Below are 26,927 nucleotides of genomic sequence, written 5' to 3' on the forward strand. Positions count from 1 at the left end.
TTCGTGTTTCTATACAAGATCACATCTCTTTTAATCTCTCTTGGAATAGGGATATCACAAATATTGCTTCTTCTGCATCACAACATTACCACATCTGTGTTGGTTCTCCCCAAACCCCTCTCAGCTTCTAGATTCCATTAACAAGAGGACGGGTAGGCTGATCATTGACCAATTTCTTAGGATCTCTCTCTCTCTCTCTCTCTCTCTCTTGCATAGATATTCTTTTTCTGCTGCATGCGATTTCCATAGGTACGTTCACAGGCAATGTTCTACAAAACAAGTCTGAACACACGCTCCAACCAGTCAACACCATTTAGTGTCCAACTGGAAACTTACAGAACCAATTTTTATCTTCGTTATTTATCCATTCTGCTTTCGTTCTTTGAAACTATCTTTCCTGATTTCTATTTCCTGAAGATACAATCTACAAAATTTTCAAAAGTAAACTTTTCAGCCTAAAGGCTGAAATTAATCCACTCAAAGTACTAAAGTTTCTGATACCCTTCATGTTTGGGGGATTTCATAAAAAATAATCGCCGGCTAGCTGAGAATCATTACCAAAGAATTATAACAATTTCTTGCATTCAGCAGGGTTCAATAATGTAAACCACTTATTGTTTTAACGTTTTAGTACATCCTCTTTGATGGCTCTATACTTTTATCATGGCATTTCTGTACAGACCGTTGATAAAATGCAGAAGATTAAAAGTTCTGGTTGTGTTTTATCGATAATACGTAATGACCCAAATTTTTAACAAATCAGAAAAATTAACTATATGTCAAATTTGATATATAGTTAATTTTGCTCAGTGGGTTTCCACTGAGAGCCAGGACGAATGTCCTAAAAAGACTAAAATTTGTTTCGGTGCTTTCCTGTTAGATACATATAAGTATAAATGATGAGGAAAAATTAAAAGAATGGCTAATTTAATATTACTCATCTGTTTAGTAGAATATAATACTTGTACATGCGTGTATGGAACCAGAATCGTATTTATTGCATTTCTGTTATAGGTTTGATGTATTTCATCGATGAATGACTTAAGAAAATGAATATTTATCCCCATAACCGTACAATGTTCCCTGAAGATAGTGCCCTCGTAGTCGCCGTGCTTCTCATACAGGGTTGAAAAGATCCGAGTTCGAGTCCGGAGATGGCAGGGGGGATTTTTATGGCCTTTTCAAACCGTGGCTGTGCTATTCGGTCTCAGGCGAGGGTAGCATGGTTTTTCTCCGGGAAACTCGAGTTTTTCGTCCAGTAACTGTGAATTGCGTGAGTTACCTCAGAACTCACGCAATTCACAGACATTATACCCGTGGCATTATACCTTAGTCGCTGATGCGCCTAAAATTCTACTCCAACAACAACAACCCTTAAGACGGTGAATGTCTTAAGAACTGTATAAAATTGGATTGGAAATGAACTTAATTATTAGTTAAAAGTATTAAAATAAAAAAGTTAGTGTTTATGTTTATAAAAATTAGTCTACTTTTTTTCTTCAATAAAATGGATGGCTCATAATCTATTACATGGAGTATCTTCAGTAATAGTTTATGAAACTATTTGGAATTGTGTGGTGATATTAGCATCCTGGTTATAATGGTAAATTGTAAGTAACATACAGTACTCGCCCCTTAGGTATTATGGCCATGCAGGAGGGGGGGGGGTGGGGTTCAGTTATGTGGCTAAACTGAGTTAAATAAATAAAAGATACGCTTATGTATCTCTTTTTTTAGTTTTTCGTTATGAAGATATCTTATTTCGGTTTTCATCTTAGGTCAGTATTGGAAATTTGCAAAGAAATTAGTACGCTGGTGAGTTCAGTTTCCTGTGGTGTTAAGGTTGATTATTCTTCAGCTTTGGGCAGAAAGACAACAAAACAGACCTTATCAAACTGAGAAACAGGAGCAGGTTCATGGGTAAACATCACTGTCCAGAAAAACTAGTTGAGCACAGGACTTCCTGCAAGAATTCGCAAAGTGGGACACCGGGAAACACGTGGAATGCAATACAGCGCCGTTTATCAAAAGCATTCGATGACACTTGAATAGGATTTTAGCTCGTGTGCACCTAGGTCAGTTACATTAAGTGTACATAGCCCAAAGAACCGTTGCTGTTGTGGGAGGTGGTTTTGTTTACGCTGTTGGCAACTCACTAAAGTAGGTAACAGGATTTAACCTGGAATTTCCACCTACACATTCACAGCCTGAGTAGCTTTAAAGAACAAAGCTTCCAAATAAACCATTCTTCTCACTCTGATATAAAATACGAGTATGTTCTTTGCTTGTACATACCAAGTGGAATTCTGGCTTAAGCTCTTTTATTTTAAGTGACCATAACATAATATTAACATTTAACCTACAGAACATCATCGAAATACATCACACAGGAATCTACAGTATTTTCTGAGAACCTAATGAATATTATAACGTGAGGTACAATTTTTATGAAAAGTATTTTGTGAAGAATGCTTAAAATTATTTTTGCAGGAAGATAACTTTCTTAAATAGTCCGATCGAAATGGGTTTGTTTAATAGTTTAAATTTTGAATGATGAGATGATCATGTTGATAATCATCTGTGTTTAATATTACCTTTAGCTGTTGTCATATCTCCAATTTGCTCTTCAAATTCATCTAGTCCAACCATCTCTCACTGGATTACAAAACTGTTGCTCTCTCCATCTGACCTAGCTGGTCATTAAAACAGTATTGTATTATCTCAAAAAATGTACACATTTATACAAAATTATGCAGAATGTGAGTAACCTTTGATTTTCTGGAGATAACCTTATTGGTGACCACACAATAAGGTTATCTCACAGAGCACAAACCAAACCGGATCCTTGCGTGTAGTACAGTGAATATAAGCACCCTGTTCCTCACACTGAATGTAAAAGGCCCGGATTCGAATTCGTCAATGACGCGAAGAATTTTTATATGCTTTTTTTCACAACTTGGCTAATTCAGCCAAGATCTCAGGCGAAGGTTGCTTTGTGTTTTTCTTCCAGCAAACAGTCAAATCGACCACAGAATACAAACAGTTTACAGACATATTACGGCGCAATATTGTCTAAGTCGCTGATGCGGCTAAACCCTTACAGCAGTAAAAACAACACCACCCTAAGTCAGGGCTATTCTATGGGAAGGAAAAGAAGGGCAAATATTCACAAGTAAGCAAGCAAGTGGAAACCGTTTCTTTTTCTTCCATGCATATACTCGGCATTCAAGAAATACTCGTATATTAATGGAAACGTGGTGTCTGCCCAAATCTCAAGAACATAACGAATAACATTTATTTTATTTTTGAAGGTCCACATTTGCAATCTGCATTCCTGACCTGAAAAGATCAAGAATGCAGATTGCAAACGTGGATTTTTAAGCGTATGCAAATGGTGATCTTCCATCACAGGAATGCTCTTAAAAGTGGGAATCAACACCACAGTGAGATGACATTACGCACCACCTAGTTACATGCTGAGAATGAAAAGATTCTTTAAAGGTTGCTGTAGATATGCCAATGTCAGTAGTTTTGTTTATTGATAAATCAATTTAAATGAAAGTGCGTCATCTGTCATCAGTAGATTGTCAATGCAAACCGGATCTTTGTACGAAGAGTAAGGGATTTATTACAGAATTCCGACCTTATCTTCATATTTTAAGGCAATGCACGGTTTGAAGCTTATAGGAGAACAGGTTAAGTCGTTATAGTGTGCGTGAGTGTGGTGAGCAGATGTTTGAGACACACCGGTTTGACTTGAAAAATGACAACCGATTTACCGAACAGCATTAACCTGTGCTTTAGACAATGATGGCCTCTGCTGTCCAAAGTGATGGTATTCTCTTGTTTCTCTTATATAATAAACCCACTTTATTCATTCTGGAAGCATATATCCTGGATGGGAAGTCGTAATAGAGACACGCTTGCCTTGAAATATTTTCATCAGGCGCATCAGCAGCTTAGACCATATTTTGCCGCCGTTGTGTATATTAATGTGCCTTTAAGAACTGATTTATATATTTTGCGGGATGAAATACCACAGGAATAAGTCTTAGAGGAACCGCACTCTCTCTCTCTCTCGCCTGAGATTGGCTAACTACCGATTGCAGAGGCCTTTAGAAATTTTTTGAGTCATCGAAAGAACTCTAACCCAGACCTACCCAAACGAGTGACAAATGACGCTCGAAGTTACTATACTGTCACGGACCACTGAACATAAATAATATTTATTGCCGTCGATATTCTAATGGTGGGGTGCGTATCGATGAGAATATCTAAGCCAGAGATAATAACTATCTTAATACACCATCAAAGTACCTAAAATTTTAAAACAAATTAAGTTTGTTTGTCGCGGGAGGGGGCTGGTTATTATTCCAAAACAAGTTGTGAGCGAGATGGATGATTTAAAAATTGAGGAGCTGCGTAAAACTTAGTAGCAACAAGTCCATGTATCTTCAACGACATTGACTTCAGTTCGAGTGTTTTGCAAGAGGAAGTTAATGCTTCTTCTTTTGTAACAGTCATATTAAATAGCAGAATTTGTTATTTGATGGTGCAACGTGTAATGGTCAATTCATCCATTGCCTTGTGTGGCAATAAGTGATGTTATAGAGCAGAATTCTTACAGAGCAGACTTATAAAACTTCAAACGACTAATGGGGACACATTATTCCTCTGGTACCTACGCATGGGCCAATACATTTTTCCCATATACCGCAGTGATGAGTTCTATTGAAGCTCATGCACATGAAAAAGAATTAGGCATTTCCAAAATCATTTATTTAAATTAATATATTATGATGTCACATACCACAAATAGAAGAATTTAATATATTTGCTTCTAACATAAATTTATTAGTTAAAGGTCTTAAGAAATTAATTGATGAACTCCACGCAATATTTAGCAAATGCTTTTTGTAATTGGAAGGTGGCGTTTACTTTGGAAAATAGAAGATCAACCTCTCTTGAGATATGGTTATTCATTAAATTAGTTGACGAAATGTTGCGATATAAGAAGGCATGATAGTGGCAGTTTGATGATTAGATTCCATCTTTGTCAAACAGTAGTTATACTGGTGGATAAAGCTGTTTCTTAAGCAGTGCAGAATATATATCAAGTCATGTGATTCCCACGGAGTGAAAGTTTATGTTATTCCTAATGAAAATCTTGATTCATTAGGATTTTCAAATCTTGAAAATCCTAAATTCGACTCGAAACCGACTTAGTCGGTTTCGAGTCGAATTTAGGCCTTTCCACCAAGTGTGCCTAAATGCGAGGGCATTTTTCAAAGAAAGAACGAAACAACATTTAGAATACATTGCTGAACGAACAACAAAAACACCTGCAAAACAAAACAACAAATAGCAAAGACACGATTGGGAAGACAACTTCATAATGATCACTTATGTGTTGAGTATATAAACTGTTTTTTAATAGTTTAAGTTAATTTTTTGAGCACCTACAAGTGGTGTATATTTTCTGCATGTATCTAATTTACATATAGGCGTAAATTAATAATTACATCTTTAATTCAGGTGCAATCCAGAGGCCGGGGACTCCAGAATGGTTTGCTGCAGCTTCCGCGAAGACAAAAGTTGCAGCTAAAAATTATTCCAGGGTTGCTTTAATAGCAGAAGAGGCCACCAAACAAATTGCTCAAACGTAAGTTGTAACATTTTTCAGTAGCTAAGTTATTCAACTATAAAAAAATTATGAATTTAACTGGATTGATATGAATGTTCATAATTATATGAGATTCAGAATAAGCATTCTATTCTCTTGATATTGACTTAATTAATCCCTAAAGAATTGAAATTTTCATTTGTTTACATTATTCTCAAAATGTCCATTGCCCTTATCTTATAAGAACAGAAGGTAGTACAGTTAATGTGTAAAATAAGTATTTTATTTATTTATTTGTGAAGATTATGTTGAATTAATTTTGTCCAGAGATGGCTCTTTATTTATCAGGAGAGCTGTTATAAACGTTAAACGGTCGTAGAAGACTGAAGTCGGTTGATGGACTGACAGAGCAACTTCTTCCAAAACTAGTTTTACCGATTACTTGACACTTCCCTTACTGTTACGAGTTCAACTCTGCAGGTAAAATGACAAGTTTCCTGAAGAATAGCACCATTATGCAATTTAACAGTAATATACAGCATAAATCAATGCCTCTCACTAGGCTGTACTAACCGCTCAGCGCTTTCGAGTGTATGAAGATTGCACTGGTACTGTTTTCCGTGTCCTATTTCCCCAAAGAAAATTGCTGTAAATGTTTAGATACCACTTGCTTAGAATCATACCAGTTGCCTTTGTCGTGGTGCAATAAACATATAATAATAACGTACACATTACTAGGCATTTTTCAGTGTTTTTGTCTTAAATTTATAAAGTTTTGTAATTACTTTACTCGTATTTTCTCCAAAATAATTGGAGATAAATGAACTTTTCTTTATGTCCATCATTACTTATGAACGTAGACACTTGCGTTTGAAAATAAAAATAGAAGCAAGCCGAGATATTCCTTCTGAAACTTTCACTGGTGTCTTGTTTATTACAGTGCTAAAATCTTAAGAGAAAATTAAGTAGTCAGGAGGATTGTCGTTTCAGATTGCATATACAGGTTCTTGTAGAAAAGGGTTGTGTTATCAAAAGTGCTCGAAATCGAGACCTCAGTAAAGCGATGGATTATGTGAAAATTTTCAATTTTGCCCTTCCGAAATATACCGTATTCAGTACAACAATTTTGGAAGGGGAAATATTATCTTTATTGCAGTGTACAATATGTATTGTATGTTTACTGTAGTTTTCTGCTTGGATGTGGACATGTGTTGTGTTATGTCTTATGTAGGGCAGCTGCTAAATAACTCCACCATGCCATGGTTTCCGATGATGATGCATAATTCTGTAAAATGGCCAGAAAATGAGTACTGTGTCTTGTACTGTTTAGCTTTCTTTTTTTTTTTGTTTTCATAGGGTTTTAGAAGCATCAGTGACCAAGGCCATATTTTTCTGTGTATTGTCTATAAATTTGGTGTGTTTTGTGGTCGGTTTCTATTTGCTGGATGAAAAACCTGATTTTTCGTGGAGAAAAACCATGTACCCTCGCTTGTGAACTCAGCTACGTTGTGAAAAAGGCCCATACTACCTCACGCCATTGACCTGACTCGAACTCAACTCATTTCCACCTGGTGTGGGGAGGATAGCGATTCTACCAACTACGCTACCCACGAGGACCCTTAGTTATTTCTGACCACTTTTCTCTCAGGAAGGTTGCTTCCTAGTACTCGTCTACCGGTACTGGGAAGCGGACCACAGCTATGCGCGTATTGCCATACAAGAATACATCAATTATCCAGCACCCACTAGAAGGAGAGGTATACTAGTAGGTGTCAGCAAATCCCTTGTCAGTGGTAACCCAATCCACTAACACCAGCAAAAAAAAAGAAGAAAAGATAGAGGGATTAGGGAAACAACAAAGGAGATGTTTTGTTGGTTTCCAGGTGTAGAAACCAACAAATGAGGGTTTGCGTGCTTTATGTGCGGTTATTCAAAAACGTCCGTTAAATCCACTTAATTCACAACTTAGCCTGAAAGTTCAATACTAAAGGGTTCAGTTCTGATGCCGGTATTTTTAGAAGTCACGATGAGTATTCATAATCTATAAGATAAAGTCAGAAAGTGTCAGGACTGATATCATCATCCTGGCAAAACTATTCGCATACTCTCAAGAAACCTTTCCAAAACTATTTCTCTTTCTCCCAGCCAAAGGACAGCGCGTTGAACCCAGGCGACTCCGAGACGCTCCAACTGCGATGACCAGTTCAGATGCCTACAAGGGATATCTCGTCCGATTTTCCTGTTCTCGATATGTTTTGTGAACCGGGTCGGCATAGATCGAGCAACTGCGTGCCATTAAGACTTTTCAGTTCGTACTCGCCATGTACCGTATTTGTCAACATTATCATAAGAATATACAGGAAATATTGGTACATGCCACTAGGACCTGTAGAACTGCCATTTTTTGGCAAACTTACCAGCTGATGAGTTCCAGCATATTGCCCTGGAGAATTTAATGACATCTCTGGTGCTGATGCCCCTGTAAATGGCATTTTATACTGTTTATATTGTGTATATCCCACTCTTGCATTTACATTTCGTTTTCATATTATCTCTCGTTTTAGCCACTCCGTTAGCGTACACCGCCACACCGTGGTGAAGTTCAAATCGAATAAATAAGTCCAGATTGTGCAAATATATTTCCTATTCACAAGGGTGGTTCAAAGGATGAAGATAACTACACACACCTGTCAGTTTTACCTCTGTGCCAGCAAAATAGTGGTGTCAATAATTAAAGAAGTAATGCAATCTTGGTAGCAGTGGAGCCGTATGGCAATCACAGTATGGATTGGTTACAGGTAGATCATGCCTGACCAATCTGATGAATTACCGTGTGGTGGTCACAAATGAACTGGCCGTAAAGAATAAATTTGTAATCATATACTTAGGTTTCAGTTAAGCTTCGATACTGTGTCACATGTATGATTTCTGAAAATTTGGAGCAATATGGCATTAGAGGTAAGTTTGTTGCCGTGGATAAAGGGATGGTTAAGTGGTAGGAGATAGAGTGGTTATAAATGGTCACCGCTCTTCATGGAGAAATGTGATGAGCGAGGTTCCAGATGGTGCAGTTAGAGTCGCTTTATTGGCAGGAATGGACGAATCAAGTGGATTTTTTTTTCTTCTGGCCAGTGCTGTTATAAGCTTTGCATCCTTTCATCGTGTTGCCAATACTACTAAAAATATTTCTTTCGATGCACGTTATTATCGTAAAGCAAAGACTAAGGTTTTCCAATTTTTATGCATGAAATATTGAATTATTAAGGCCATCTGGTCACTGATATCATACAAGAAATACTGTATATGGTATTTCAATACTTTTTTTTTCAGCTGAGCTGTCCAGTTTGGCTAAACAAATCCAAATTAAACGCGTGTGTGTTTGTTTCATTTTTGCTTATTAATTCAGATATTTTACCATATTGGGATAAAAAAGAGAGGCCTGTTTTTCCTGTTAGCACAATGGCCACCATTTCTATTGTGTAACAGCCCATCGTTCGTGTGACACGCAACTGACCTAGAGTGCCGATGACGCTAGAGATATATATAGCAATGATTTACATTGCTGCTACTACTTATTTAGGATGCGTGGAATTGCCAGAATGCGGAAGGATGGACAGGAGTGTAAGCACCGTTCATAAAGGCAGTTGTAAGAAAGGGGCTTGAGAAATATGAACTGGGGTTCAAAAAATAAAGATTACGAAACATTGATAATTCCTTACACATAGCGTCTTCTTCGTGGGGAAGGAGATAAATGTGGAAAACGTGTGATAGGAGAGGGGTAATCCAAAAAAATCGATAAAATTTGCGCAATATTTTTGAAATGAAGAATGTGAAGTTACTTATTCTTAATGCGACTTCTAGAGCACCTGCGATTTATACAACTTTTCACATTCAAGTACGTGAGGCTTAAGAAGATTACGAATCAAGTGGTCTATTCCAAAACTCGTTTTATTTATTTTTCATATAAAACTGACGTTCTGGAGCGTCTGAGCATAAGATACTTAGGTCTGCATGACCCTCTTCTTTTAAGCTTATTTATGAAGGTATGGGTCTAAAGAATTGCCTAAAATTAACTGTAATGGAGAAATAGAAAAACGTACCATAAACTGCGACGAATTTTTCGTTATCTGCAGGATACGATGATTTACAGAATGGAATAGAATCTTTAATTGCAGCATGATATACAAACAACTAGTCCCGTCACGGGCCATGGGTTTACAATACATTTTTACAAAAGAGATACACATGAGAAAAACATATATGATACCTAAATACAGATTATTGGAAGCCAACAAAGCACAGTTTTACATTTTCAGTTCGACGAGGATTCCTTCCTGTATTTTTTAATGTTGACCACTTCTTGGAGGTCCTCGTCGATCGCTTGCAGTGAGGGCAGCATTTACTTTGGCACGAATCTGCCGGTTATGGTTTGCTAGCAGCAGTGCTGATGACCGGAGATAAGGGGGAAGAATGCTCCAAGAGCAGTGATCCCAGAAGTTCGTCTCTGTAATTTTACCGGTGGCCATCTTGATGGTAAACAGCAGCCTTCTTTCTTCGATGTAGGATCGGAGCCTGCGCAGTTGAAGGGCATCTGCTAACTGCGTTGATTTGAGAGCTGGGGGAAGGTGGAGTTTGGTGTTGGCCCATTTTAGAAGCCAGAATTCGGCAAAAAATATTCTTTTAATGTTGGATTCGGCAACCGTGGCCCATATCTCTGAAGCAGAGCATACAGTATTGTCGGATATAGGTTTGATACGATGTATCTTTTTACCAGGTGTGGAGCAGATGTTGTTTGGCGACCGGCGTTGTGAAGTCAACTTCCACTGTATGAAGTTTACGTGATTGTTGAAGGATAACTTGGAGTCGAAAACGACCCCCAGATCTTTGTGCATTTGAACACTTGGAACTGAGGAGCCATTGAGCACAGGCTCCAATGTTTTTGGGCTACCCTTTAGTGAAAAAATTATTTGTCCTGTAGTTTGCTACTGATTTGCTGAGTGGTTTCGGCTGCCGAGTCGGATGGCGATATCCTAGTAAGAAGCGTGACATCGTCAGCATATATGATCCAATTGCATTTGTTGGCCACAAACGGCACCATCATTGCCGTGAAGAGAACGCCAGACAGGACCCTTCTTGAGGCACACCAGAAGTTATGTGATGCTGGCAGGTCTTTGTTCCAATCTTTAGCACAAGGATCCTCTCGAATAGGAGAGATTCTAGGAACCAGAGAAAATCGCCGCGAAAATTGAAGTAGTTTTCTAAGAGATGTAGGATATTGGGTATATAGATGGCATCAAATGCAGAATGAATGTCAAAATATATAACTGACAACTCCTGTCTTTGTTGAAATGCTTCTAAGATGTGCAGTGTGGTTGTTGCAAGGTTAGTTATACTTGACCTTCCTGATATCCCATAGTGTATTTGCTGAGGACTGTCACAGAGAATTTGATGGGCGATGGATGGTAGTAGTGCTTTTTCCAGAATTTTTAGCAATACAGGGGCGCGAGCAATGGGCCTATGTTGGCTTGGGAGAGTTGATTGTTGGTTCTTAGGAAGGGGCCAGATAGAGTACCTGTTCCACTGTGGTGGAAAGTAGAGTGTGGTGTAGAGTGTGTTTAGTGTCAAACGGCACCAGGGGTTTCCCCCATCTCCGCGGGCTATACATTGTGGGTGTGAAACAGAACACTGTCAATGCCAGAGGTTTAAAAGTGTATGGATTTTGTACATGTGTAGTGTCGTGTACCGTTGTTCCTCTGGTCATTTAGCCGCTGGGCCCCTAATGGGACCCAACGTTGTCCACACTCTGCCTCGTGGAGGCAGACCAGGTACACCACTATTATAGTTATTTACTCTGGCAGGTCGCCGACCGGGCTAGCCGGGTGGGTAAAGTGCCTGCGTGGCAACCCAAAGGTCGCGGGTTCGATTTCCGCCTCGGGCTTGGATCAAAGTACTGCAAAAACCTTGGGAGGTGCATTATGGCCACAGAAGCCTATGCACTAACAACTACCAAAAAAAAAAAAAAAAAAACTGGCAGGTCCTGCCACCTAATTTCCTGAGATTTCAGTGGCTAGGACCTTAAAAAAATAATAAAATAATAAATAAATAAAATAATAATAAATAAATAAATAAAATAATAAAAAATAAAATAATAATAAAAAAATTTTTTTTATTTTTTAAATAATAGTAAAAAAAAAAAACCGTTATAGTTATGGGTCAGCCAAAAAGAAGTACTATTTATGCAAATCAATGTTGTTAAGTTTTTGGGTGTAGGGCTCAAGCAATTTAATAATGGTTCAGACACTAGTAACTATAATTAAAAGAGAGAGAGAGAGAGGGGTGGGAAGACTGAAGGCTGGGGGGAAAGACAGAAATAAGGGGTCCATAGAGAAGATGACCCCCAAATCAGTGGAGCAGGCCCATGCCCCACCAGAGGGAAGAGAGGGGCGGCGAGGGGAGGAGGAGCCCAGAAGTCACCTCCCCCTCCCGCCCAGGGAGTGGAGGCAAAGGGCCACGCAAGGGAGCGTGGCTTAAAAAAAAATAATAATTCTATTGAGTCCCAAAGGAAGGTCTGGTATCTGGGTGAGAGCCAGTTTCGTTGAGTCCAAGGATGGTTAGTTTAGTCGTGGTGCCTGTTCTTGATCCCTGTAGACAGCAATAAGTGTCCTTCTTCGGATGAACAGTCCCTGGGCGAATTTTGTCAGCTCCTTATACTCCTCTTGCGAGTCCAACAGGTTTGATTCCCTGCCGCGAGGGAAGTAAGTCAGCTTTGTCATCAGGAGGCAGCGGAGATCTTCATAGTTTTCACAGTTGTACATTATGTGAGACCATGTTTCCACTTCCCCACAGACACAGCGGGGATCGTTTACTAATTTAAAACTGTTTAGTTTGGCGTTCAGGGCCCCATGACCTGTTAAAAGATACGTTGTTTACAGTCCAGGGTGAAACCATGATGGTGCTTTTGGGTATAATCTTCCGACATCAGGCAGAAATTTCCTCGTTATTTCCCCTTTTGTGGATTCTGACCACCTATCCTGCCAGACCTGCAGCAGGTGGGTGGCGAGTTTTGTTTTCTTTCTTTTCAGGTTTCCTGAAGGGTCAATGGAGTGGCCCAGGAAGGTGCAGGGAAGCCCAGTGGTGGAAAGTAATGAACTTCGAGGCATCTGTTATATAGATTGAGGAGTGGATCGATGATGAAGACGCTTAAGCATTTGATGATGAACTGGGGGATGCCATCGTCACCGGTGTTTGCTGTGAGAGGAAGAGTGTTAATGGCCTGCATCAGTTGTTGCTTGGAAATTCGAATCGTAGCGAGACTCAGTGGGATGAGAGTGGCAGGTTGGGTAGAGCTGGAGGATGCTTAGAATATCTGGAAACGTAGTCGAGCCAGTCAACCGGGTCGATGTTGCTGGAAGAACTAGCCTTTGTTCTGTAGAATGGTTCACCCTTTTTAGGGTTCTTTCGAGGTGCCTCTTAATTGCAGCTGATTTGTTTCTGTTGAATTCGGCCCTGACATTGTAGAATGCAATGCGGTCTTGGATATTGCCAGAAGCTTTCCATTTGACGTGTAGTGATTGTTTGTAGTGGAAACTTTAGTTGAGTTGGGAAGTTCGCCCTGCTCTAGAGCACGGAGTGATGATGACTGCCTTGGTAGCAGTGTGAAGGGCGAAGGTATTGATCCATTTGGTCATTAGATCGATTGCGAGTTTCAGTTCACATCCATCTAAGATGTTCCACGGGACTGTGGATGCAGCTTCAATGCAGCACATTGGATTCAGAAATATTTGGGCGGTGACCTTTCGCACAGATTTGGTTTTGGGGATATTGAAGTATTTTTTGGGTAGAAGAGCTGTAAATATAATTGGTTGGCGGTCTAGTTGAAACATGTCGCCTCTGGTTTCTTCGAGTTGACAGATCGCCAAAGAATAGATTATGTCCAGCAGGTTTTGGTCTCTCGTTGGAAAGTAGTTAGATTGGAAGATTTGGATTGATTGGAGAGATTTTGTGAGCCGACTTTTGAGGTGTTGGGTAGATGGCGGAAGATTGAAGTCTCCACAAACGATATGAGTGGCCGCTCGGTGCAGATTATGTATTAGCCAGTTAGTGGCTTCGTCGATAGTCATCATTTTGGCGTTGGAGGAAGGTACAGGGATGAGACTTCTATAGTAGTACCTTGATGTTCCAGAGTTATCATTAAGTTATCATCTATGTTCTGTTCACGTTGGAAGAGATGAATTTTGCAGCATCAAAAGAATTAGTTTTATGACTGATATACTTGACATGCTGCCCTCGTGGGTCGCACAGTTGGTAGAATCGCCGTATTACCTACACCGGGTGGAAAAGACCTGAGTACGAGTCTCGTCGATGAGGGGAGGAATTTTTATGTGCTTTTTCACAACGTGCCTGAGTTAGTCGGTCTCAGGCGAGGGGAGCATGGTTTTTTTTCCCAAAAAATTCGGGTTTTTCGTCCAGAAAACAGAAAATCAACCTCGGAACACAATAAATTTACAGAAAATATACACGGAGAAATATGGCCTTAGTCGTTAATGCTCCTAAAACCCAACAACAACTTTACATGTAGATGATACAAAGGTTGGCAGAGTAATTAGCGACAGTAATGGAGGTATGCTGCTGCAACAAGATCTAGCAAAATTAGGCAGATGGGCTGAGAAATAGCAACTGAAGTTTTAACATAAAAATGCAAGATACTGCATATGGGTAGCAATAACTACAGAGAAATGTACCAACTGTGAGGTACAACACTCAGGGTAGTGGAAAATGAAAAGGACCTGAGAGTAATTGTGCACTCTGGTATGAAGTTCTCTGAGCAGTCAGACAGGCTCCCAGGACAGCTCATGAGATTTTGTCGATGATAAACAGGAATTTTGCTGGCAGGGATAAGGGAGTGTTCCTTTGTACAGTAGTTTGGAAATGATCAGACCACATCTTGAATACTGCAGGCCTCGTTTAAGGAAGGATGTAGAGCTGCTGGATCGGGAGATTGGTGAGCGGAACAAAGGGGCGCTTGTACGAATAAAGGCTTCAGTTCTGCAAATTGCAGCATCTGGAAACTAGGCACCTTCGAGGTGATCTGATTGAGGTGTTCAAGTCTTTGAATTACATGATCAAACGCAATGTTGATGGAATTCTTCCTCTTGCTCAGACTGTGTACATGAAGGAGCATAAATTCAAATTGAAGGATGGTCGCAGAAGAGATGTGCGGAAAGTTTGCTTTCAGCCAAAGGGTAGATTGTTAGAACAACCTTCCACCGATTGTTGTGGAAGTGGATAGTTTGAATAAATTCAAGGACGAACTAGACAAACTATTGAAGGGAATGGACAGGTGATATTGTATGTTTTTTTTTTTTTTTTTGGCTGATGCCGTATAAGATTGCTTTCTTGCGTCATTTACCACTATTATTACTAATACTAATAACAACTGAAATTATCAAGGTTGTATGTAACAGAAATGTCATTAACTTACGACAGGCGTTTGAAAAGTTCATATGAGTATGAAGTGTTCATTTAAAAAGTCTGGTAACATGTTACTTTTTCAACATAGTCAGTCCCTTTTGGAGTCAATACAGTTTTGGGCCTCGAGGAATGCATCCACTGCAGCAGTGACATCACTGTCAGCGGAAAAATGGATTTTATTTCAAATTAAGAAATAGATGCTAGATCTGGTGAAGATGGAGATGGTCCAAGATTTTAAAGCTGCTCTCATGCAGTATAGCAATGGCAATGACAGACTTCTGAGCAGTAGCGGTATCCTGGTGGAACAAGACTCCTCTGTTGAGTTTTCCTTAGCGTTTGTCTGAGATTTTCACTCAAACTTCTTACAAGGTCTGCGTAATATGCCCCTGTGACCGTCTGCCCTCCCTCAAGATAATCCACTGTCAGAGCTCCATCAACATCCCAAAACCCGATGGCATCACCTTGGCAGCAGAAAGGATCAACTTTGCTTTCTTTCGAGGGGAAGAAGAGCAGTGTTTCCGCTGTTTCCACTCTGGCTGATCTTATGGAGATAAATTAAAACTAATAGATTTTTTAATAATTAACATAAGATTAAAGGAAATTTGCATGGAAAATTTACATGTATTATATGAGATAAAATTATTTTCATTAAAAAAATCAACCGAAAGTTATCTGTTTAGTACAGTAAAAAATACAGCTAACTTATAAATGCTAAAAAAGTCTGTGAATTATGAAATTATCATGTCAACATTAAAAAGCATTAAAAAAATTAAAATGTAAACCATTGGACATTTTCTTAAATCTAATTTAAAAATGTCACTTACTGAGTTAGCTGTCAATTTTGTAAGCATTATTTGATCCCAAATGCAGCGCGTTATTTTAATTTTTAGGCGTATAATAAGATTTGCTTATTATTACTTATATTATAAGGGCGCATAAATTACGACCTCACTCTCTCGTGGGTAGCACAGTTCGTAGAGTCCCCGTGATCCCCACACCTGGAGGAAAAGACCTGAGTTTGAGTCCCATTGATGACGCCATGAATTTTTAAGGGTCTTTTTCACAACCTGGCTGAGTTAGTCGGTTTCAGGTGAGGGTATTATGGTTTTTACTACCAGAAACTCGAGCGTCCAGCAAACATAAAATTGACCACAGAATACACGCAATTTGCAGATAGTATATACGGAACAGTATGGCCTTATTCGCCGATGCTTCTAAAACCGAGGGACCATCATGATATATACACTGCTCTACCATTAATATCCGGACACCTGCCTTTAGACAAAAACAGAGCTTTTATTGTGTCATTTAATATTTTGTGCTGAAACCTTTTGCTTTTATGACGGCCTTCGACCTTCGCGGCATACTCTCAACCAGCTTTTTATAAATGTCAGGTGATACGTTCCTCCATCGGCCTTTAACGCAGCCACCTATTCGGCCTTGTTCTTTGGGCGATTTCGACGTGCACGTACCCGACGATCCAATACATCCCAAAGATGCTCGATAGGATTCGGATCAGAACTGCGGGCTGGCCAATCCAACTTTTCACACCCATGTCCTCAAACCACTCTGTTACCACCTGAGCAGTATGGCATGGTGCGTTGTCTTGCTGCTACATGTATGGCCTTTCCCCGAAGTATTGCCATAATGTTGGAAGTGCATAATTGTTCAGACTGTCCTGGTATTGCACAGCATTCATGGTTTTGTCAATAACGACTAATGGGCCCAAGCCAAACCATGAAAGGAGCCCCATATCATGACGCTGCCTCCACTAAACTTCATTGTTGGGGGATGCAATCAGTAAGGAACTGTCCCACTGGCATTCACTACACCCAGGAACGGCCATCAGACTTATAGAGTGCGATCCTCGACTAGTCTGTCCATAGGACTGTTTTTCACTGCTCTACAGTACAGAATTCGCGCTCCTTACACCATGTCAATCGGTGTCTAACATTTGTTGAGGTGATCAATTCTGTTCAGGTAATTCTGTTGAATGTGTCATCTTGCATGCCCACTTTTGCAATCGTCTGTTCGAAGCCCAGTGTGCATAATTATAGCAGGTTCTGTGACGTGTTGCGTGCATAGGACCTGTTTCTCCATCCATGGAGGGGTGTCGGGATATTAATGGTAGGGCAGTGTATATATATATATATAGTATAGGCTGATATACGTGATTCGTACTGAAACTTCGATTAAATTCAACTTTCAGTAGACATTAAAAAAATAAACCTCGACAACCTTCCACAACCACCTGGATGACCTCCATTTAATCGTTTTCAATTTAGTAAATTCCGTAACAACAGAGATTTTTATCTAATTACTGTCAAACCGAAACCACGTTTGCCATTCGAATGAAAGAGAACTACGAAGAGTGAACCTACTTCTAAAGCAGTAAATAATTTAGTGTGTAATTTTCTCGTGATTTCACCTGTCTGCAAAAGATATGAATACTCGCCATGGTATGTAGGTCATCACTACTTTCTTTCGCTGAAGAAAGCAAACCCCCCACGCACAGATGGATATTTATAGATGAATATCTATATTTAAAAAAATATAAAATAATAAAATTAAGCATGCCCATATATAAAACAACTACAAACAACGAAAATAAATCAACAGCACATATTATATATTGTAGTTTTAAATGTTTTTCACCAACCTTATGTAGAAATAAAACACAAAGAAAACGAAAACTGGAATCTTGAAATAGTATTAAGGACAGCAAAGACTTTGTGCATTTTATTAGAAGCCAACGCATAGAAGAGAATGAAAGTATGATATCTTTCGACGTGAAATCTCTTATTTACGTGTATTCCGATTGACCATGGAGTGCGTCGTGCACACATGGCCTTACGGAGAGATACTACTCTAAATACTAGAACACAATTAAATTTAGAGGATATTGAGAAAGGTATAGAATTATGCCTCTCAAGCACCACTATGACGTTTGATAATACTATGTATAAGCAGGTTAACGGTACAACCATGGGCTCCCCCATTAGCGCAATTATAGCTAATTTAGCTATAATTTAGAATATTTAATGTTAGTGTTCTCCCTATGCGCCCCTGGAAAAGATACGTAGATGATACGTTTTCAATTATTCGAAAGGGGAGGGAAGATCAGGTGTTGAATATTTTAAATGGCTTCTCCCCATTCATACAATTTACCTCGGAGGCAGAAGAAGGAGGAGTTTTGCCGTTCCTAGATGTGTTGGTCTGTAGGGAAGACCAACAACTAAAGACTAAGGTCTATAGGAAATCGATGTGTAAAGGTCAATATTCGCACTACAATTCAGCTCAGGCCAACCATCATAGGAACAGTGTGGTTAGAATATTAGTTGACAGGGCAAAATCACACTGTAGTACCTCCGAGGATAGGAAGGTAGAGTATGAACGCGTCACGACGGATCTTACAAAATGTGGCTACCCCCAGAGGATTATAGAAAAATATATTAAAGGAAATCAGAGGAGAGGCGAATCTTTTACGCCAGTATCCACTGCATATATTCCCTACTATCCGGGTCTAACCGATCATATAACTAGAATACTAAGAAATTATCAGACGCGTTGTGTGCAGCTTCCGGGGCGGAGGCTGCACACAATCGTGTCACAAGTAAAGGACCCCATTCAAAAAGAGAATGCAAGTGGGGTCGTATATAGTATTAGATGCCCGGATTGTGGGGAGTGTTATGTAGGGGAAACAAAACGCCGTCTCAAAAACCGTCTGGGGGAGCACACTAAGGCAATAAGAAGTGCGGACTATGGTAAGTCCGCCGTGGCCGAGCATTTTTGGGAGAAGCAGCACCACATCTCCCCGGACGAGGCTATCATCACCGATCGGGCGCATAAGTTCTGGGACCGCAAGTGGCTCGAGAGTTTGCGGATCTGTTCCACAGTGAACATTAATAGAGATAGAGGAACGCGGATCCATCCCCTCTTTGAGGCTACTATCCTCAGAAGGGATGAACGGTTCCACATGACCCACTCTCGAGCCACTTCCGATTCCATAACACAAGAGAACGGAACACGTGGGAATGAAACACGTGATGAGTACCGTGAACCTGCTGGTATTTAAAGACGCACCGCAGAACAAAGAAAATACCGCTGAAGAAGAAGGCACGAGCCTTCGAAAGCTATGGTTTTATCGCTTTTAATTTAGTATATTTTAATGTATTTTATTGTTCTTAACCCAGTATATTTTAATGTATATTTCATATATTTTAGTTGTAAAGTTAAATATAATGTATTGTAAATACAGGCAAATATAATTTATTGTAAATACATAGTTATCAAGATTCCAGTTTTCGTTTTCTTTGTGTTTTATTTCTACATAAGGTTGGTGAAAAACATTTAAAACTACAATATGAATATACCCAACCTCAGAGGCCTGTTTGAAGAAGCACATATTATAGACAAGAAAATTCTGCAGGAATAAAAATTCCAGCTTTGTGTATATATCAAATCAATATTTCAAAAATTATTGATTTCATATATACAGTCAACTGCTGTGAATAGAGAAAGAACAGTATGTTCCTTATTCCTATTTCGCATGGTATATTGGATATAGGTCACATGAAATCTGTAAACACGACCTAGGAGAGAGAGAACCCCTCGTATACTAGTTTTTGATTGTGTAACTGTGGGTGGGATCCATTGAAAAGAAGTGACTGCTTAGAATCTAGTTATTTCAAGAGAAATAGTACAGCAATAATTGGAATGAACATGATTCTAAAGAATTACAATTATGGCGTAGCTCTGTTCATTTTTACAAACGAAAATCTAAGCAGTGCACGCCCTTAGATTGTTCAGTGTATTGCTTGTATTACTTTTATTCTAAGCATATACAGGTAAAGGTTAATATCATACACTGGAAGGATCGAGTTTATGATATCAATAAGGATTGAGGAGGATATTTTATTATTTCAGATTAGAAATTATTATGATATAAAGATATTCAAATAAGTTGTGATTATTAGAAAGTCTCAAGGGATAATACAGAATCTGTTATACACTATCAAAGACTTTCTTGAATTATATATAAAAACTATTAATATGTTAACGGCTTCCAAGCTTCACTAATATTTTTGGAGACGTTTGATGAAGTGTAATCAGTGCACACCCTAGCAAACCTTGTAGACCTTGTATCTCCTAGATTTTTTTTATGAAAACACCAAGCACGACAGGTATTAGAAGCTATAGTACTTAGTACCGTGCTTGAGTACTAAGAAGAGTGCTTGGGTTGAGAAGACGAAAGAAGATATTTGTTGACATTGGACTTGAACTTCTGTAGATTGTAATTTTCAGGAAATACGTATAAAGGAAGGTTGTTCCAGAAAACGGCAGTTGAATGAATAAATGAGGAAGATGAAAAGTTGGTTCTGTGAGTTTGAAGTTGGACAGTAAATGGATGCTGGCGGCACGTGTTCGAACTGTTTTGAAAGAGAGAGCGGGAATTATAGAAGCCAATTCAAAATAACTGTGCCCATGGAAGTATCTGTAGAAAAGGCATGCAGCAGAAACAGTACGTCTATGAGACAGGGACTGGAGAGAGTTTGTTAAAGAGGAGTCATTAATTAACCTAACTGCCCTCTTCCGAATGGAATCAAGAAGCCTGAGAGAGGTTTTGGGGGCACCACCCCAGATGTGGGAGCAATATTCCATGATAGGGCGGATTTGTGATTTGTACAGAGTAAATAGCTGCTTGGAAGAAAAGTAACGCCAAGAACGAAAGAGAAAACCAAGTTTTTTAGATGCAGAGGAAGAAATATTTGTAATGTGCTTGTGTTGTGCCAAGAGAGATTAGAAGTCAGGGTAATTCTCAAAAGAGATTATATCATTTTGCCTAGAAATCGGAGTGTCACCAAAGATAAGCATAGGAGCAGAAGAATCCTTTTTGCGAGATATAAGACAAGACTGAGTTTTAGAAGTATTGAAATCAACTAAGTTGTTTTTGCCCTACTGGAGAATTACCTGGAGATCGCCATTTAAGGAATTGGCAGCGGATATTCGAGAAGTTGAAGCTGATTGAGCAGGGCAAGGTTTCTTAAAATGGAAATGTGCTATCATCGGCAAAACTATGGACAGGATTTCCAGTCAATGGAAGAAGGTCATTAATATACAAGAGGAAAAGAGTGAGGGAAAGAACTGAACATTGGGGGACACCGGCATTAGTGGAGAAGTTAGAACACAGAGCCATCTACCATCACCCTCAGTGAGCGATCAGAGAGAAAACTGGATAACCAATTACTAAAAACAGTTGGCAAACCATAAGATGGAAGCTTGTTAAAAAGACTTATGCCAAACACAATCGAAAGCCTTTGAGATTTCAAGAGCAACTGCTTGTGTTTCACTGAAAATTTCCATTGAATTTGTCCATAAATAGGTAACATAAGCCAGAATATCACAACTGGATTGTCGGAATCCATACTCGCGGTCGTTGATCAGGCGGAAGGAGTCTAGGTAGTTTAAGAGTTTGCGGTTAATTGATTTCTCCATTACTTTAGAAAGAGTAGAAGTAATTGCAATGGGACGATAATTGGATGGGAGGGATTTGTCACCCTTTTTAGGAACTGGCTGGATATGAGAAAATTTCCAAGCAGAAGGAAAAACACCTTTGGAATAAAAAAGTGAAAAAAGGCTGCAAAGAACAGGAGTAAGTTCAGGAGCACAGATTTTGAGAAATAAGTGGAGAAATACCATCAGGACCTGGAGCTCTCTTGGCATCGAGATTCGTCAAAATCCTTCTGACATACTTTTGACGGAAGACCGCAGGAAGCATTGAATGCAGTGTGTTGGGAATGGTGGGAGGTGTTTTACCAAGATCATTAATACATGAGTTGGAAGAAAGATGGGATGCTAGCAGGTTAGCTTTATCCTTGGCTGAAGTCACAACAGAAACAACTGGTTTTGACAGAAGTGGGAGCAGAGAAGGGCAAAAGTTACGACCAATAGCTTTGGCAAGAGACTAGAATCCTCGGCTACCATTAAGGCAGGAAGCAAGTTTTTTACTCTTAGCCTGTTTAAAATCTTCTTTGGACTGATTAATAACTGCTTTACAGTTGTTTCAAGCTTTGGTGTAGGCAGAAAATGAAACTTAAGATTTGGAAACAAGCCAATTACGATATGCAAGGTTCTTCTCTTGAACAGCCTTAGCACATTTATTGGAAAACCAAGGTTTATTTAAAGGACGATATTTTAAAGGGCCTCCGTAGCCGAGTGGGCAGGAGCGGGAGTGCAGTAGCACACGCTCTTTGAGTTGACCGGGGTTCAAGCCCCTGACTGCTGAATACGGTCGATCTGCCAACCCGCACTGGACCAGCGTGACAGATTATGGTCCATTTCCCTCAACATGAATTGTTGAGGAGGCTTACATCCTGCAGTGCGTTGATAATGGCTGCACTTTACTTTTTTTACTTTATTTTAAAGTGGAGTGTGTGATAAAGGATTCCATTCCTACAAGAATAATTTCACTGACACGATCTGAACAAATGTTGAAATCAGAAGTTTTGAAACAGTAATCCGACCAAGGAAAAGAAGAAAAGAAATCTCGCAGCTCATACCATTTTGCATTCTTGTAATGACAAACAATACGAGGTTGGGAATAGCCATGAGATAAAGGCCCCATTGGAGAAGAGACTAGTTGTAATCTGAGATGCCTAAAGGACTACTCACTTCGACTGTGTACGTAGAAGGGTTGTTTGTGAGAAAAAGATCAAACGTGTTGGCTGCATGTTTAGGACTGTCCAGTATTCTTGTAGGTAAATGAAAAATCTGTGCGTCATTAGTAATTTCAAAAGCCTCAGCATCTCGACCAGCTGGGTCGGTGTGACTAGAAAACGGAAGCCAGCTGGAGTTATGAACATTAAAATCACCAAGGAAAATTACCTCACTGTTAGGAAAGTTGGACTGGAGAAAGTCAAGTTGCAAAGAGAGGAAGTCAAAGAGCTCCAAGTGATTAGTGGAGTTGGGAGAACGGTAGAGACAACAGACGAATTTGATACAATGAGGTGGAGAGATTTTAAACCAGAGAAGAACGAAAAGAGGAGATTCCAAATTACCAAGGCTCTGACTGATTCTGTCTGACATTAATATCGGAACGGACATATTCACAAGTACCACATTTGAGGCGAAAGGAATCATAAAGTGAATTATTTGGACAACTGAGATGAGCAGTAGTTGAATCAACCGATAACTGAGATTCTGTCAGAAAAAGTACATGGGGTTTGGCAGACTGCAAGTGGAAATGGACATCGTTGAGATTAGAATTGAGACCACGTGTATTTGTGAAATGAACTAGGAAGTGTTTGGGAGGTTTAGATCTTTCCGCAGATAAGCTTACTCAATTCATGGTGTATTCAATAGTAAGAAAAAATGGGGGGGGGGGGGACATGCTGTATGAAATTTTTGGTTATGGCGTACACATGGTAAGAATATACCCAAATCCTTGACATAATGTGGCCTCGACAATGCTCCCCGCATACACGCTATTCAGACTTCCTCCAGTCACTATCTGGCAGAGTAAAGCTAGCAAGATTATACACTAGTTGATCCGGAAGCCTCCTAAAGAGTTACCAATAGGTTCGGTACGGTGTACTAACTAGCGGCCGGCCTGCGAATACCGTTTTAGGCTGTGCCCTCGAAATGTAAGGAATATTGGATCTCTCCACGACGTTCATCATAACCTCAAGAGTCATCAATCATACTGTATGATGGAAGGGTTGACCTTCCCAATCTCTTGGGGAACTCAGCTCTGGAGGCTAAACATGGGTTCCACCACTTCACGCCTCCAATAAGCAAAGTGGTGGTATTGCACCGGTTGATGAGAGTCATCTACCACCTAGTATTGCTTATTAATAGAGAGGGGTGGCATTCCTCCATTTGGTGTGGGCGCTACATTTCGACCCCTGGTTACGTTGGTTCACACCTGGGTGGTCAACCACAGTGTGCATGTGCATTGAGGTTATATCCAGGGTTACTAACAGTCCCACCATCGTGAAGGATTTGGCTGTCACAGACCGTCCGGACTTCGCCGAAATTGGGTCCACTTGACTTGTATGTCACCCGAATGTCAGTTCCATCAGCGGTTTAGACTCCCAGGTAGCAAGTACAGCTTGTCTGGCATATCTGAGAGAATGTCTGTGACAACCTCAAGATACCTGCCAATTTGGAAATATTCATTCGATATGTTCTCTTAAGTCCAAAAAATCTATAAGAAAGTGAAAATTTTGGAAGTTAAAAGACCTAAAACAAGCTTATATAGAATCATAAAGGAACTTAAATACAATGTCTATCATCCCATGTTACTTCAAAATTTGAATGAGGATGACCTAGGTAGAAAATTAGAATTTGCAGAACGTTTTTTGGCCATGAGACTCGCATCAGTCCACACAACTAAATGAAACGGAATTCCAAACTAAATGGAACTCATAATCGTGTTTATTACTCTCTTAATAACCTCTTTTTATTCTTTAAAAAAGTATTTAAACTGTCTTGACTTGTTAAACTGGGGTGGAATTTGGCCATGAGGTGTTCTCGGACCTTTATTCTTTCAGTGAAACGTGAGGGGGAAAAGCTTCCTAAGACTGTAAAACAAAAATCATTCCATTAATGCAGTCCGGGATCACTTTTGATCACCGCATTTTTATGCAGGATGGCGCACTAGCTCGCTATGCAAAAATTTCCCGCGAATTCTTAGATGAAACGTTCTCAGGTGGATGGATCGGACGGCGGGGTTCCAGTCTGCTGGAGCTTCAGAAGTCAATAACTAGAGAATTTGAGAACATTTCTGAAGAAATGTGCCTTGTTATGTGTCGCCCCATGTCGAAAAGAGTACAGTTTTATAATGTCCAAAATGGCCGCCACATTGAACAGATGTAAAAATTTCTTTTGATTTTTAAGCTACTCTATGCTATATATATTGTGCTGGAATTAATTAAAATATATATTTAAAATGGTGTTGTTATTTGTTTACTTAAGAACCACCATGTGTATATCCATAATCTTATCCTTGACTTTTGCATCTAAACTGACATATATCGTATGTGCAGAAGCTTGAATTTTTTACATTGGGTAACTTCAAGTGTGTTTTGAAATGTACTGTGACTCCATCTTTATCAGCACGCAGTTAAAGTGCCAACTCTTTTGTTGTGTTCCCCAGTTTATCTGGACATAGCCAGTTATTCTATGGAATAATAGTTAGTGACTGCTTAAGTTAATTTATTACAATGTTATATTGATGAAACCTTAAAGTGTATAATGGTGTTATAGAATAACAAGATTATACACCTTAAAGGCGGTGGCGTACTTGTATATCGTTTATTCAAACAACGATTAATTCTCAGCCATTGGGTGACTCAAAAATCACCAGTAGGTACAACCTTTATAGATAATGTGTAATATGTTTATTATATTCTAAATTCAGCTGATTTGCCCCCATTAAACAGATTACATGATGTCTTATTCTTTGTAGATATCGCCTGAGTAAAGACCAAATCGCATATGGCCTGCCTACTGCTGATATCCGAGACACCGAACTCAGTAAAGCATGTCCCTTAGAAGTTGACTTCCCCTGTCAACCACGGAAGTACAGAGCGTTTAGTGGCTACTGCAATAATGTCCAAAATCCGAGTTGGGGAAATGCCAATACTCGTTATGTTCGATTTCTAGCCCCAGATTATGCTGACGGTTAGTAGTAATGCATGTTCTTTTTTTTCCAAAAACAGTATTTAAGGCATCATGCTTTTGTACAGGTTAATAAACAGTGATGCCCTCACACAACATAATATTATAATTTGTATATTTAAATTACAACTCAAGAGTTCCAATACTTAAGTCCACTTTAGTCCAATATGATTTACAAGAATTTCTCTACATGGCATAGCATTCTGTCAAAACAATCATGAAAATGTTGACTTGACTTCACTGGTCTTCATGAATTTCAATTTTTAAAGAAGAGATCGTCATAAGCTCTAAATCTGTGTAAGAAATTAATCTAAGAAAGCAAAGTAAATAAAGTCGATGCTATGTACCCGTACCTATACTCAGTATCTATTGAGATAGTTGGTTTGAATTGACATGCTGGAGATTCGACCTTTTTTGATTGCATTAAGAAATAACAAATATAATTGTTTGATAAAACTTATTAATATTGATAAATACATATTGCGCATAATAGACATCATCTACGATAAGAATTTTCAACATCCTTCTATCAATCTTCAATGACCAAATCTGTTGGTTATAAATAAGCTATTGAGTATTTAATATCCATAAAATAATTTTTAAAATAAAATTTATTTTATATTTATTATTAAAATGATAAAAATAAAATGTGCAAAATTATACGCTATATATGTGTATTGTGTTTAATGTATGCTCTTAGATGCCTAATTAAAAATACAAAGTATATTCCTTCTTTTTCCCCAATTAGTATTTTGTACTGCTTTAGGTTCCCAGCTTTAATTATCAACTTAAATAGCTTATTAATATAATTTCATTTAGTTAATTTTGTCCAGATTTCACAAATGAGAATATATATCAGAACAAGCCCTTTCGGTCTACAATATTTCATAGTAAAACTTGATTAATATTACTTGACCTCCAAACTGTTCTTTTTTTAATTAAGTTAAGGCGTCTACCAACAAGATGGCCTTAAATGCCTTTATAATATCAATCCCCTTGCTTTGTTAGCAAAGATTGCTAAAGACAATCAAACGAACCGAAATATGAGATAAATATATGATATTAAACAACAAGGAATAATCAGCTCTAATTCTAAATTAATAAATCTTTATTAATCGAAAAACAACAAGAATGCAATTTTTAAAATGTTTAA

General features: G+C 38.9%; 1 protein-coding gene across 2 annotated transcripts in view; it reads left to right on the forward strand.

The window, feature by feature from the left end:
• Positions 1 to 26,927, forward strand: part of LOC150078443 (uncharacterized) — a 225,817-nt gene that overhangs the window by 152,626 nt on the left and 46,264 nt on the right. For both annotated transcript variants that reach the window (XM_090385017.1, XM_090385015.1), the window contains exons 3-4: positions 5,536 to 5,662; positions 25,563 to 25,777. In XM_090385017.1, the coding sequence (XP_090241143.1) occupies positions 5,536 to 5,662; positions 25,563 to 25,777 (342 nt within the window). The remainder of the gene's footprint in view (positions 1 to 5,535; positions 5,663 to 25,562; positions 25,778 to 26,927) is intronic.

The sequence above is a fragment of the Mastigoproctus giganteus genome, chromosome 11 (genome assembly GCF_048544385.1).
Source record: "Mastigoproctus giganteus isolate SK-2022 chromosome 11, ASM4854438v1, whole genome shotgun sequence".
In the NCBI taxonomy this organism is placed as follows: domain Eukaryota; kingdom Metazoa; phylum Arthropoda; class Arachnida; order Uropygi; family Thelyphonidae; genus Mastigoproctus; species Mastigoproctus giganteus.